Genomic DNA, 12,886 nt, shown 5'->3' with positions numbered 1-12,886 from the left:
CGAGGGGGCCGAAACCCTGGAAAACTTCGGCTGGTGGCAGCGAGATAAGATCCAAGCTGGTAGTGAGCTTGGGGGAGTTCATTGTAAGCTCCCAGATTGTGGACACTAAGGTTCAGATTTGGGACAGACGTTTACCACAGTGTGGAAGTCTGTTTATCCTGTGCACACCAGCAGGACAACAAAATTCAAAATTAGCAGTAGGGAATAGGGTAGATGCAGCCTTGCTGTCCTCATCTCAGTTGATACCAATACTTATTGAGTATAGAACACCAATAATTAATACAAATCTTTGGGCCAAATTCTGTTTTCATTTACACTGGTGTAAATGTGGAGTGGCTCCATTTTCAGTCAATGGAGTTACCTAGGAATCTGGCTGTAACCTTTCAAAACTATATCTTTCAGGAAAACTGAGATTTTATACCTTCTCCTTAAAGCTGGAGCATTATTCTGGGGAAGAATAATAGATTGTGCTAAGAAATGCAAATCAATTTTCTTCTTATGCCTTTCATAATGCTTTTTGAATTGTTTTTTTAAAATGTCATCTCTCCTAGAGTAACATTTCCTTTTACTTGTTCTTTCAGTGAAATTATAATGTTAAATTTCACAAACTCAGCCTTATGATTTCATTGCTGAGTCAATTCAGAGAGTTGAGCTGTGAGAGAGATCATCCCTATTCAACTATAATAAATAGTTTCAAAATAAAATTGAGAAAGTTATGGGCAAAGTATGTCAATAATATAAATATTCTCTTTTTTGGGGGGTTGCTCCAGTGTGAAAATCTCTAAGGGATGCTAACTGTATTTTGAGTACTCAAAATGTAGTTTACTACTCTTAAAGACAAAACTTGTTAATTTTATTGAGCTATAGCCATCTTTAAGCAGAACTCCTCATTCATCTTATTGGGGAGTCTTGCTTAAAAACTGAGGATATAAGGGCATACTATGGCCTGTATTGCTAGTTTTTCTTTGCTGTACATCTGTTGCAGGTAGCAGGGTTATATTCTGAATCTTCAGCATGCTGGCAAAATATTTTTTACTGAACAGAAATATTCTTCTCATCTGTAACCCAGACATTATTGCTCTTACAAGAATTATAGCAACTCCCCTTTCATTTAATCTGGCCTCAGTGAATGGCTAAAAGGATTTTTATTTTGGCTCCTTAATAAAATTAAAGTCCTCTCTTTTCAATGGTGGCTAGATCAGACCATTCTTATGCTGCTTCTTGGTAGACAGCTGATGGTTTGACCCAATATGTGCAAAACAAGAGCACTATATGTCATGAACAGCTGTTATTTTCCTTTCCTATTATTATTAGTTATGTGGAATATTTTTCTTTGGATGCAACAAGATAGTGTGAGCAGTTCAGTGACTGGTGGACCATATATTAGGTCTCAGTTCATGTTCCATCAGTGTGTGAGCCCCAGAGTATTTTGTTCTACTAGGAGTTAATGGAAGTCACATACTCACAGTTTTATATTCTTCTTTTGATTCCTTTTGCCTTTAATGTAGCTGATTTAATCAGTTATCATATCATCAACAGTTAATAATCAGGGGTCAGAATTTCGTGGAGCCGTGATATAACCTGATATATTGTTAAATAAAAGATTTGTTTCTCTTTTAAAAAGTCAGTATAGAACTATTAAATCTACTAAGGTATTACTGTAGCATACACACAAGAGACACTAAATTATCATTCAGAGGTTGGTTCATCAAATACAGTCACAGTTACCCACCCACATGCATCTCCTTAAAGACGTACTAAATTATAATTTTAAGGGTACAACTTGAGTCACTTAAAGCCCATCTGCTGCTTCCTGTGGGAAGATCCAGAGCAAAGAGGATTATTTGAAGCCAGCCTCAGGTTAATACTATTCCAAATAGTCAGGAAATCTTTTGGCACTAAATGCTGTGTTTTCTCCAGAGATAAATCTCATGGTAGATTAGTCATTATCAGATATTTTCTTGTTCAGGTCCATAGGACCCGATGCTGTGCCATTCAAGTTAATGACTCTTGCTATTGATTTCAGTGGCAGCAGGATTGAGGCCTCACATTTCCACATGCACACAAATACACAGATTCTTCTGTGCCATTATGTGCAAATGCTCACACCTGCACACACACACACAAACATACACAGTAAAACATTCTTTGTAGGAGAGAGTCTCTGCCCCAAAGGATTTACAATCTAAGAAAAACTGTACAATGTAAGAGGCACACTATTTCTCTCTGTTCACAGTATTCAGTTCTTTTTGCAATTATAAATTCAAGGTCCTCCCTTCTCCTCCTTTAGTAATTGCAAATTCAGGCTTTGATACTGCAGTTGATTAAGCTAGGGCAGACTTTTCCAGCTTCACACATTCTGCGAAAGCATACCACTCTGCCTGTGCATTACAACTTACTGGATAGGAGCCTAAAGCACCATTATGTAGTAAGAATATTGAAACTTAAGGGCAAATCTACACTACAGAGCTACATCAGCACAACTGCAGCGTGTCTGGTGAAGATGTGCTATGCCGATGAGGGAGTGCTTTCCTGTCGGCACAATTACTTCACCTTGTTGAGAGACAGAAGCTATGTTGGCGGGAGAGCATCTCCCACTGACATAGCACCAGTATGGACAGCACCAAACTTGCGTCACTCAGGGGAGGGGTACTTTTTCACACCCCTTAGCAGCATAAGTTATATTGACTTAGGCTATCGTGTAGACCTGCCCTAGTATTAACAGTATTAAATAATAACAAAATATTTGTTACAGGCTAAAAATATCCAAAGTGGTTGTGGTAGGAGACCTCTATGTTGGGAAAACCAGCCTCATCAACAGGTATGGCATATCTCAGCAGATTGGGTTTGCTGTTTAACTGTATAGCAATTTCTCTGCATGCTGGACTCTCTGTTCCTTTACTGTCTGTGTTTTCAGGATGATTGCCTCATTGTAGTAAGGACTTTTCAGTTTTCTATTAAATCAATAATAAAAATATTAAGTATTTTTAATTATCCCTCTGCTGATCACAGTGCCCCACATTGCCTGTCTCAAGGTGGTTTTGGGGCATTAAATTGAAGGAAAACCAGAAAACCTACAATGATAAGCACTAAAATTCACTACAGCATCATAGAAAATCCCTGTTAGCATCTTGAGCAATCCTTTTTGGCAGTGTAGGATTATTCCCTCTATGGTATATTCTCAAATATTTTGACCAGTCTCATTTTAAATGATCCAAGATATGGGGCTTTCATCATTTCCTTTGGAGGGCTAGAGTGGCCCTGAGATTCTCAGTCTTATTTGGAGAATTGTTCCTTACAATGTTTTTAAAAGATCTTGCCTATTCACTGACCCCAGTAAAAGGAGCTCAGGCTAGAGCACTCTCCTGAGAGGTGGGTGACCCCCCATTCAAATCCTTTTTCTCACTCCAGCAGAGTCCCAGGCACGTGGACTAACCAAAGCATTAATTTCATTGCTTCTTCCCAGAATACTAAGGCCAGTTCTATACTTTATGATGTGATGACAGTATCAGTATCAGGATATGGAATCTAAGTAGCTTGTTATCACTATAGCTTCCTTACTAGCCTCACAATTTCAGTCAGTTCCTCAGTATTGGTAAGAAGTAGATTCTGGATGGCTTCTCATACTTTTGGATAATTAATTTTTTTCTCTACTTAACGTGATCCATATTCATCTATATTTGCCGCCTAGTAGATATCCCTTATAAATAAAGTATTCCATGGTTTTAATTTCTTTGATGGTCAAAAAGTAGTTTATTCTGATTTTCTCCAGTCCTGGGGTCTGTTAGAGTATGTCTACATTACAACTGGGAGCACGCATCCCAGGGCAGGTTGACAGACTCACTGTGAGTGCTAAAAATAGCAATGTGGACGTTGCAGGTTGGGAGGCAACACAGGCTCTGAAGTCCACCAGACCCTCTGGATCTGAGCTTGGGTAGCTAGCCCAAGTCTCTGCTGGGGCCACAACATCCACACTGCTATTCTTAGCATGCTAGCTCAAGCCCTGCTAGCACAAGTCTGTCTGTCCGGGCTAGGAGGCTCATTCTCAGCTGCAAAATAAAGCCCACTATAGTTTTCCCTTTATGTTTCATTTACTTGATCCTTACTCAGAGTAACTACCCTCTTCATTATCAATTTGTTTCTCATTGATTTGGTAAATATTTCTGAAATACAATGTGACCTGAATACAAATCTTCTGATCCAGTTATTTAACTCCTCCCTCTATAACACACCTTGCACAATACTGAGGCATGATATGAAATTTAAAAAACACGATGCTGTTAGCTTTCTCCTATTACTTTTTTTCATTGCAGGTTTTGTAAAGATATTTTTGACCGAGACTACAAGGCAACCATTGGAGTGGATTTTGAAATTGAACGGTTTGAAATAGCTGGAGTGCCATATAATCTCCAGATGTAAGTTGGAACATTATAGTACCAGCTGTTTTCTTTCTTGCATGCCTACAGTTTGAACAGAACTTGAATTGCTACAGGCTTTAGTGGTATCAAAACCTCTGGTTTATATTCCACACAACATAGTGCTGTGTGAGAAACACCTGCTGTCCTTGGACACTGAAGAATTTCAGAATTTCAGTATAAACCTCAACCTGTTGGGTTCCTTGTCTTTGAAAGCTTTATAATTATACCACCCACACTCACTTTAGATACCATGTCTGATTTTTTTAGCTGGGTTATTTCTTTTTACTCAGTTTTCCTGTAAGATTGAATGAAGCCCTGAGCAGCAAATTATACCTGGGCTACATCTGTCCCACTTTGTTGCCTTCAGTGGGAGTACATGGATGTAAATGAGCACACAATTTGGTTTTATGAGATTCAGGCTTTGCTCCTGCACCCACTGAAGTCAGTGGCAAAGCTCTCAGTGGCGTAGGATCAAGCACTAAGGCCCAGATCCACAAACCGCAGACTTAGGCGCTTAAATTTCATCTTCAGATGCCAGTTTTGTCTCCACTGTGATCCACAAAAGTCTTGCCAGATCCTGTAGATGCCTAAACTCACTTGGCTCTAAAGTTTTATGGGTGAAAGCTCCCTCAGCACTTAAGTTTCTGCCTCTGGGCATGCACACTTCTACCTCATTCTAAGTGTCTGGATGCCTATCTCCTGCCTATACCTCAGGGTATGGCTACACTTGAAATTTCAAAGCGCTGCCGCTGCAGCGCTTTGAAGTGTGAGTGTGGTTGGAGCGCCAGCACTGGGCTCTCCCAGTGCTGCATGTAAACCACATCCTCTACGGGTGTAGCTTGCAGTGCTGGGAGCCGCGCTCCCAGCGCTGCGGTACTGATTACACTGAGGCTTTATAGCGCTGTATCTTGCAGCGCTCGGGGGGTGTTTTTTCACACCCCTGAGTGCGAAAGTTGCAGCGCTGTAAAGTGCCAGTGTAGCCATACCCTCAGACTAATCTATAAACCAGGGGAAGATAGGTGTTTGTCTGCCTAAATCATGTGCAGGGCCCAATCCACTAGGCTTGGTGAGAGACCACGTACTGTATCGGGTCCCATTCAAAATTTTGTTGGAGGAGGAAGTAGTGCTTTCCACTTATAACTGTTAGCCTAATGGTTAGTACACATGCCTGGGACTGTGCTGGAGTGAGAGAGAGGATTTGAACAGGAGGTCTCCTACCTCTTAGGAGAGTGCTCTAGCCACTGAACTTTGGAGCTCCTTGAATCTCTCCTGCTGAAGCTATTCTAGCTTGGATAAATAATTAAAGTGTGATTGGAGCAGGGGGACTGGAGCCTGGGTGTCCCACCTCCTTCAGTGGTTGCTTTAACCACTGGGCTACAGAACCAATCTCTCTGTCTCTTCCCCCAGTGACTTTTTCACTGTGGATAGATGTTTACATAGTCACTAAGTCAGAGATAGTACAGGGAGCCTAGACACCTAACTCAAGTTTTGTGGCTCATAATGGTGATACTGTGATTTTTTGCACACCTAAAAGTTAGGTGCTGCAATGCTCAGCATTGCAACACCTAAGACCCTTTGTGGATCTGGGCCTAAATGACTTCCCCAAGGCTAAATCATGTCTGTTCTGAGAATAGCAAATACAGGGTTAAAATGCCTTCATTAAAATAACAGTGCTTTACATTTACAGGATGTCTAACAGTCCTTAATGGGTAACATATTCCAGATGGTAACACTTCTCTGGTATCACATTCTTCTCCAACTTGTACCAGTCTGTTGCTTCATTAGTGTGTTTGCTCAGGTTGCACTGGGTTTGATTGACCTGAAATTTCTCTTTTCTTTCTGCACAGATGGGACACAGCAGGTCAGGAAAAGTTCAAGTGCATTGCATCTGCTTACTACAGAGGAGCAGAGGGTGAGTAAGTCAGAAAGCACTTCACAGTCAGGATCAAATTAATTGTGCTCTCACTGTACGCTTCAGGAGCTGAGTTGAACCCTTAAGATTTCTAATTCACTGTCTCATTTAATTATTTTTTCTGTGCTGTTTTTATTGCAGTTATTATAACAGTGTTTGATCTGGCTGATATCCAGACTTTGGAACACACAAAGTAAGTTCCTGGCCAAGTCTTTGAGATTTTAGTAAAAGGTTTCCAGCATAAAACTGAACTGGGAATTAAAATTCACTGGGCCCGATTTTATGTGTAGGTATCTTACTAAGACAGAAAAATGAAGGATGGATTTAGCCAATGTATCTGAATAATTTAGTGTCTCAAATATTACTCATTTCCTAGGCTTTCTACTTACCAAATAGGATTTTCTTACTTCAGTACTGTCTGTAGTGATGATTCTGATAGAAAAGATTCTGGTACTTAGATTTAAAGCAGAATGTGGGCTGTAAAGGGGAGGAAATGGGATACTGGAGAGACTACCGTGCACAGATCAGTCATAAGTACTGCAGTGCCTGCACTATGTACAAATATCTTTTTATTAAATAGTGTCTCTGCTTAGCAGGTTGAAGTCTGGGGGCCTAATTTTTCTTTCACTTACATTGGTAACTCAAAGATAACTCCACCTAAATCAATGGCATTTCACAGGTGTAAAACTGATGTGAAATAAGAATCAGGCACAGCTTCATAGTGATCTTTTCCATTATGTGCCTGAGTAGATTCTCTCCCCAGTGGGAGTTTCTCTCACTTTCCTTCACTCTCTTTCTTCTTCTCTGCTTCAACATTCATCTTTTTCATTCTCCCTCTGCTTCTCATTCTCTTCCTGTTCTTGCATCTTATTCCTTATCTCTGGGCTGTGTCACCATTACTTTGGCCACATCCCTTGCTGTGGATGGATAGGGTGGCACCTTTGCATTCCTTCTCTAGGGGCTCTGATCATTGTTGGGCTTACATTCTAAAGTGGGCAAGGTTGGCTGAAACAAGAACTACTTTTGCAGGATGGTAAGTGTGTATCCAGAGGAGCTGGAATAGCTTCCAAGCCATTTATTCTCTAGTGGGAAAGGCACATGACACATCAGCATCTTCCTCTTTTCTCCTTCTCTTTGTTGTTGGTTTCTTTGTCTCTTTCCCTTTTCCCCCATAAACCTCTATTTTTTTTGCTCTTCTTTGGCTTCTTTCTTCCTCTCTAATTACATCTTACTCCTCCTGTTCTGTTTTTCAGGCAGTGGCTAGAGGATGCATTGAGGGAGAATGAGCCAGGGTCCAGCTTCATCTTTCTGGTTGGAACAAAGAAAGATTTAGTGGTAAGTAGGACAAAAGCGGTTCATAAAATGTGTCTCCCATTTCAGCGAATTTCCACTTGAAGTTAAGTCCAGCTATTGAGTCCCCAAAACATGTGTCAGCTGCTGCAAAGATCTTGAGAAACAAACTGTATAATTACCAAAGCAAAGAGAAGGCATGTAGATGAGGAGCAGTAAGCTTCACAGAATGGAGCAGAGTGACCATTTTCTAGAGTGCTGGAGGTCACCAAATCACTCCCTGTTCTCTTGGAGGCACAGCTTTACCAAACACACCTGAAATCACACACAGCAAAGTTTAAGACCTGAGAAGATTCAGTGCCATGGTAACACCCCTAAAGACTGCTATGTAGACAACAGATTTAAAAGCTCAGTTATGTCTCCACTCCCTGCTTCTTTGAGGGGGTCATTTGCTAAAGGAGGAGGCGGCAGTTGGCCTATTCAGACTTGAGTTTATCTCCTTCATTAGCCACCACCCTGTCAAAATTTAAAAGATTCAAAAGTAAACACTCTTTCCTGCTATTTAGCTATATTTTCTTTCAGTTGCTGCCTGCAATGCTACTCATATCCCTAAAGCTCCGTAACCCACTTATTTTACATCAGTTCCTTGGCTGTCTGAAGGAGTACTAATGCATCCCAGAAGGCTTTACTCCTATCAGTTACAACATGTGACGCTCTTAAAATCTTCTGGCGTGTATCAGGGCAGCAGATAGTGTAGCTAGCAGAAAAAGTTAAACAGGTTTGAGAGGTCAGGGGACATGAGAGCTGGGCTTAGGTGGAACTGGAAGTAAGAAGGAATTGTGTTTGGAGGAATGTGGGACTTTGTCTTATGTGGTGGGAGAATATTGGATTAAAACTGGAAAGATATCAACAGGTACAATAGGCTGACTATTAGATTTTCCATCTATAAATACTCTTGAGGTGCTTGCTGGTCATCTGTCACTCTCCCAGATGCACTTTGGGTCATTGTAAGCCAGTGAACAGTGGCTGAAGCAGTGAGAAGCTTTTAATACATGGAGCCAGTGGCAATGGAAAACTGACTTTGGGTCCTGATCCTGGTGCTGCTTATGCAAATACTTAACTTTAAACATTTGAGTAGTTCCATTGACTTTATTGGGATTACTCACATGTTTAAATTAAGCACTTTGCAGGATGGGGCTTTAGGATTACACAATACTAGTCAATTTCTATGTATAGTCCGTTGACCATAGAGAGCAAATTAAGAGAGAAAAAGTTTTTTAAAATTAAAATAAAGGTACAAGAAATTAAAAATAAATAAAATAAAAATAGAAGGGAAAGAAAAAGGCAATAATAGAAAAGCAGATTAAGAGGGAAAAAAAGACTAGCAAGAGAGAAAAAAAAGTGTGGGGGGGGAGAAAACAGCAAAAACAAAAGGGTTAGAAAGAGGACTGAAATCAGGAGAGCAACATGAGACAGATGGAGGAAGAGCAAGGAGAAAGGACCATCACAATTACTAACGCCCTATTGTTGTTGGCACCTGTAATTTTCTGCTTATAATTATTCAGAGCCCATCTCTTTTGTTCTGTGTTTGTACAGCATCTAACACAGTGGGGTCCTGGTCCATTAGTGGGGCTCCTCACCGCTATGCTAATACAAATAATAATAACCACCACCTGAAGGCAGCATTTGATAGCTCTCTCGACTACCCTGTTGTTAATACGTACACTTCTGCTGTCTGATGCTTCACTGCTGTGGAATACAGAGAGAGAATTCTATTTAAAAATAAGTCCTATGTGATTTCCCCTGTTAAATATCTATCTAGCTGTTTTCTTTCACTAGTTCTACCTTGATACATGGGACATCCTGGTGTACAAGCTCTAAGGCAAGGCCAGGAAAAGGAAGGACTGGCTGTCATAAACAGAGGGTTAAGGGTTAATGTCTCTTTTACCTGTAAAGGGTTAATTAGCTCAGTAAACACCTGACCAGAGGACCAATCAGGAGACAAGATACTTTCAAATCTCGGTGGAGGGAAGCCTTTGTTTATTTTTGGGGTTTTTGCTTTGTTCTCTCTGGGGGCTAAGAGAGGCCAGATATGCATCCAGGTTCCTCCAATCTTTCTAAAAAAGTCTCTTCTGCTAAATTTAGTAAGTACTAGTTAGAAAGGCGGATTAGTCTTTTAATTATTTTCTTTATTGCAAATGTGTATTTTGCTGGAAGGATTGTATTTCTGTTTGCTGCAACTTATATTGTGCTGGGGGGAGGATTCTCTCTATTCCCTGTAAGCTAAAAAACCCTGTAACATTTTCCATCTTAATTTTACAAAGACAATTTTTACTTTTTTTCTTTCATTTATTAAAAGCTTTTCTTTTTAAGAACCTAATTAATTTTTTTTATTTCTTGTGTAAGACCCAAGGGGAGGGGGTCTGCACTCACCAGAAAATTGGTGGGAGAAAGGAGAGAAGGGGGGGAAGGTAAATTTCCTCTCTGTTTTAAGATTCAAGAAGTTGAATCACAGGGATCTCCCAGTGTTACCCAGGGAGGGGAGAATCTGGAAGAAAGAAAGGAGGGGAAATGGTTTATTTCTCTTTGTTGTAAGACCCAAGGGGTTTTGGGTCTTGGGGTCCCCAGGAAAGGGTTTGGGGGACAAAAAATGCCCCAAAACACTATATTTTTGGGTGGTGGCAGCTCTATCATTTCTAAGCTAGTAATTAAGCTTAGAGGGGTTCATGCAGGTACCCCATCTTTTGAACGCTAAGGTTCAAAGTGGGGATACTACCTTAACACTGGCCACTGTGAAAGCTGGAAGTCTCACAATGTAGGGACTGGTAGCATCTTTGCATTACTGTTACCCCAGATATACTCTGGGAGTATTGTGCCTGCTGTATGCTACAGACAAAGTGATTCCCTGATGTTTTATTCAGTCAGGTGCCGCATGTGAGCGGACAGAATTGGATGCCATTCGCTTTGCCAATGAGATGCAAGCTGAATACTGGTCTGTCTCAGCAAAAACAGGTTAGTCACTGCACTGGAGACTGGTTCAGTGTGCCTAGTTCCACTTGCTGGGAAGAGAGTATCAAGTCACTTTCCCTGATTGTGTGCACACCAGTTGGTCATGTGCACACTAGGCTATATATGTGTTTTAAGGATGTATGTTTCTAAATGGTTCTACATGGCTGTATATATGTGTCTAGGTTTATTCATAGACGATGATGCACAAGTGCTTGAGTGTGTGTGTGTGTGTATCAGTGCTCAAACTGGGGCCATAAGAAGCTATATTGCACCACAACTTTCCTCTGCTGGTGCTCATCAAAAATATATTTGTATGTGTGGTTGAAGGAGGGAAATGAGAAAACGTCATCATGGGGTAGTGGGTCTCCAGGGTATACTGTCACTTTGTGGGGAGCACTTTTAAGGTGGCACATTATCACTTTACTCTCCAGTTTGACCACTGTTTTGTGTTTGTTTGTATATTTGATCACGCATAGCTGTGGGTTTGTAAAACATGGTGTTTCTCTCCTGTTTCCCAGGGGAAAATGTAAAGGAGTTTTTTTCTCGAGTTGCTGCCTTGGCCTTTGAACAGTCTATGCTGAAGGAGCTGGAGAAGAGCAGTGGTCGCATGGCCCAGATCGGGGCAGGAAACCTCATCAGTATGTTCAGCTTCACTCTCTCTGTCCACTTCAATCACTTAAAAGTTTGGGGGAATGTGGATGTTTCTTGAGGGCCAAATTCTGCCTCATTCATACCAGCGCAACCTCTCTGACCTCATTGTCTGTCTGCCTTGGTTCTTATGTGTAGTTGCACAAGTGTTACTGAAGGCTGAATCTGTCCCTTTATTACAGGAAGGTGATCCTACATGGATCAATTATGTAACCCTTTGGTTTCCTCATTTACAGAAATAGAAGGAAATTCACCAGAGACTCCAGAAAGCAACAGCCAAGCCAGCCTGAACTGCTGCTAGCTGCCAGTCATTTCTGCAAGCATCACACTTCCATCTGCATGTGCGTACATCTGCATGGTGCACCTGCAGCGGGGAAAGCTCTTAAGCAGCTTCCATTTGAGAGATGGAAAGTCAGTTTATCTCAGAAAACAATGGAGGAGCTGAAAATGATTCAAGCAACTTCCGTTCAGACAGAAGATCTCTCTTCCACCCCTTGCTTTGTGCTCTCCTTGTGCAGGCGGCACAATGGTACATAAATCTTCCCTGTGCAATGGGGAGATTGCTTGTGTGATCACCTGAGGGATGGCAGGCTGCCTTTACTCAAGGGGATGAAATCAACCAAACTTTTCCACCTGCTACCACGAGGACCTGTAAAAAAAAAAAAATAAGAAAAAAAAAATGTTCTATACTTGTATTATGTTCTTGGTAGCCACGAGAACTCTAGAATCTTGGACAGTGAAGTCCAGGCCCCATTCTTGTGGGAGCAGAAAACTCATGGCAGTGCTGATTATTGTGATGTTTTGTCTTTTAAACACAAAATGCTTGTACAAAATTATGTTGACTTGCACTCAAGCACACCCAGTTTACCATGATAATGCTGAGAGAAATATTCCTCTTGTTTCTGGAATCAGGATATCTGCCGATCCTTTGTAATTTTTAAGTCTATACATATTCATCTTCCAATGGATGCAGACCAGAATCCCACTCAAGTGTGTGTGAGACCAGTGTGCTGGAGTAGTACTCATCAGAGTGACACACATGCCTTGAGCCTCCTCATGGCTCCTCCTAAGGCTGTATAAGGCTGATGCCACCTTGATCCCCCTCAGTCCCTTCTTATCACTCATGGCATGAGTCGCAACTTCCCATGTGATTCTCCTCATGGTTTTTTTCTGCTACATAGTTAGCTCTTAACTTCATTACATCTGTAAATAACTATCAGTATAATAATGCTCAGGAGTGAAATCAGGAAGGCCAAATCACACTTGGAGTTGCAGCTAGTAAGAGATGTTAAGAGTAACAAGAAGGGTTTCTTCAGGTATGCTAGCAACAAGAAGAAAGTCTTACTGAATGAGAGAGGAAACCTAGTGATAGAAGATGTGGAAAAAGCTAATGTACTCAATGCTTTTTTGGCTCTGTCTTCACGAACAAGGTCAGCTCCCAGACTACTGCACTGGGCAGCACAGCATGGGGAGGAGGTGACCAGCCCTTTGTGGAGAAAGAAGTGGTTCAGGACTGTTTAGAAAAGCTGGACGAGCACAAGTCCATGGGGCCAAATGCGCTGCATCCAAGGGGCCAAAAGAGTTAGCGGATGTGATTGCAGAGCCATTG

At 41.2% G+C, this 12,886-nt stretch overlaps 1 protein-coding gene across 3 annotated transcripts in view; it reads left to right on the top strand.

The window, feature by feature from the left end:
* Positions 1-11,925, top strand: part of RAB36 (RAB36, member RAS oncogene family) — a 31,225-nt gene extending 19,300 nt beyond the window's left edge. For 2 of the 3 annotated variants that reach the window (XM_032801260.2, XM_075059828.1), the window contains exons 5-12: positions 2,756-2,821; positions 4,314-4,415; positions 6,266-6,330; positions 6,472-6,523; positions 7,584-7,665; positions 10,542-10,632; positions 11,148-11,267; positions 11,514-11,925. In XM_032801260.2, the coding sequence (XP_032657151.1) occupies positions 2,756-2,821; positions 4,314-4,415; positions 6,266-6,330; positions 6,472-6,523; positions 7,584-7,665; positions 10,542-10,632; positions 11,148-11,267; positions 11,514-11,578 (643 nt within the window). In that variant the 3' untranslated portion in view covers positions 11,579-11,925. The remainder of the gene's footprint in view (positions 1-2,755; positions 2,822-4,313; positions 4,416-6,265; positions 6,331-6,471; positions 6,524-7,583; positions 7,666-10,541; positions 10,633-11,147; positions 11,268-11,513) is intronic. The other variant, XM_075059830.1, reaches the window with a different exon arrangement.
* Positions 11,926-12,886: the final 961 nt, after the last annotated feature.

Source organism: Chelonoidis abingdonii, chromosome 22, assembly GCF_003597395.2.
Source record: "Chelonoidis abingdonii isolate Lonesome George chromosome 22, CheloAbing_2.0, whole genome shotgun sequence".
Lineage (NCBI taxonomy): Eukaryota > Metazoa > Chordata > Testudines > Testudinidae > Chelonoidis > Chelonoidis abingdonii.
This window is presented reverse-complemented; position numbering and strand designations above follow the sequence as displayed.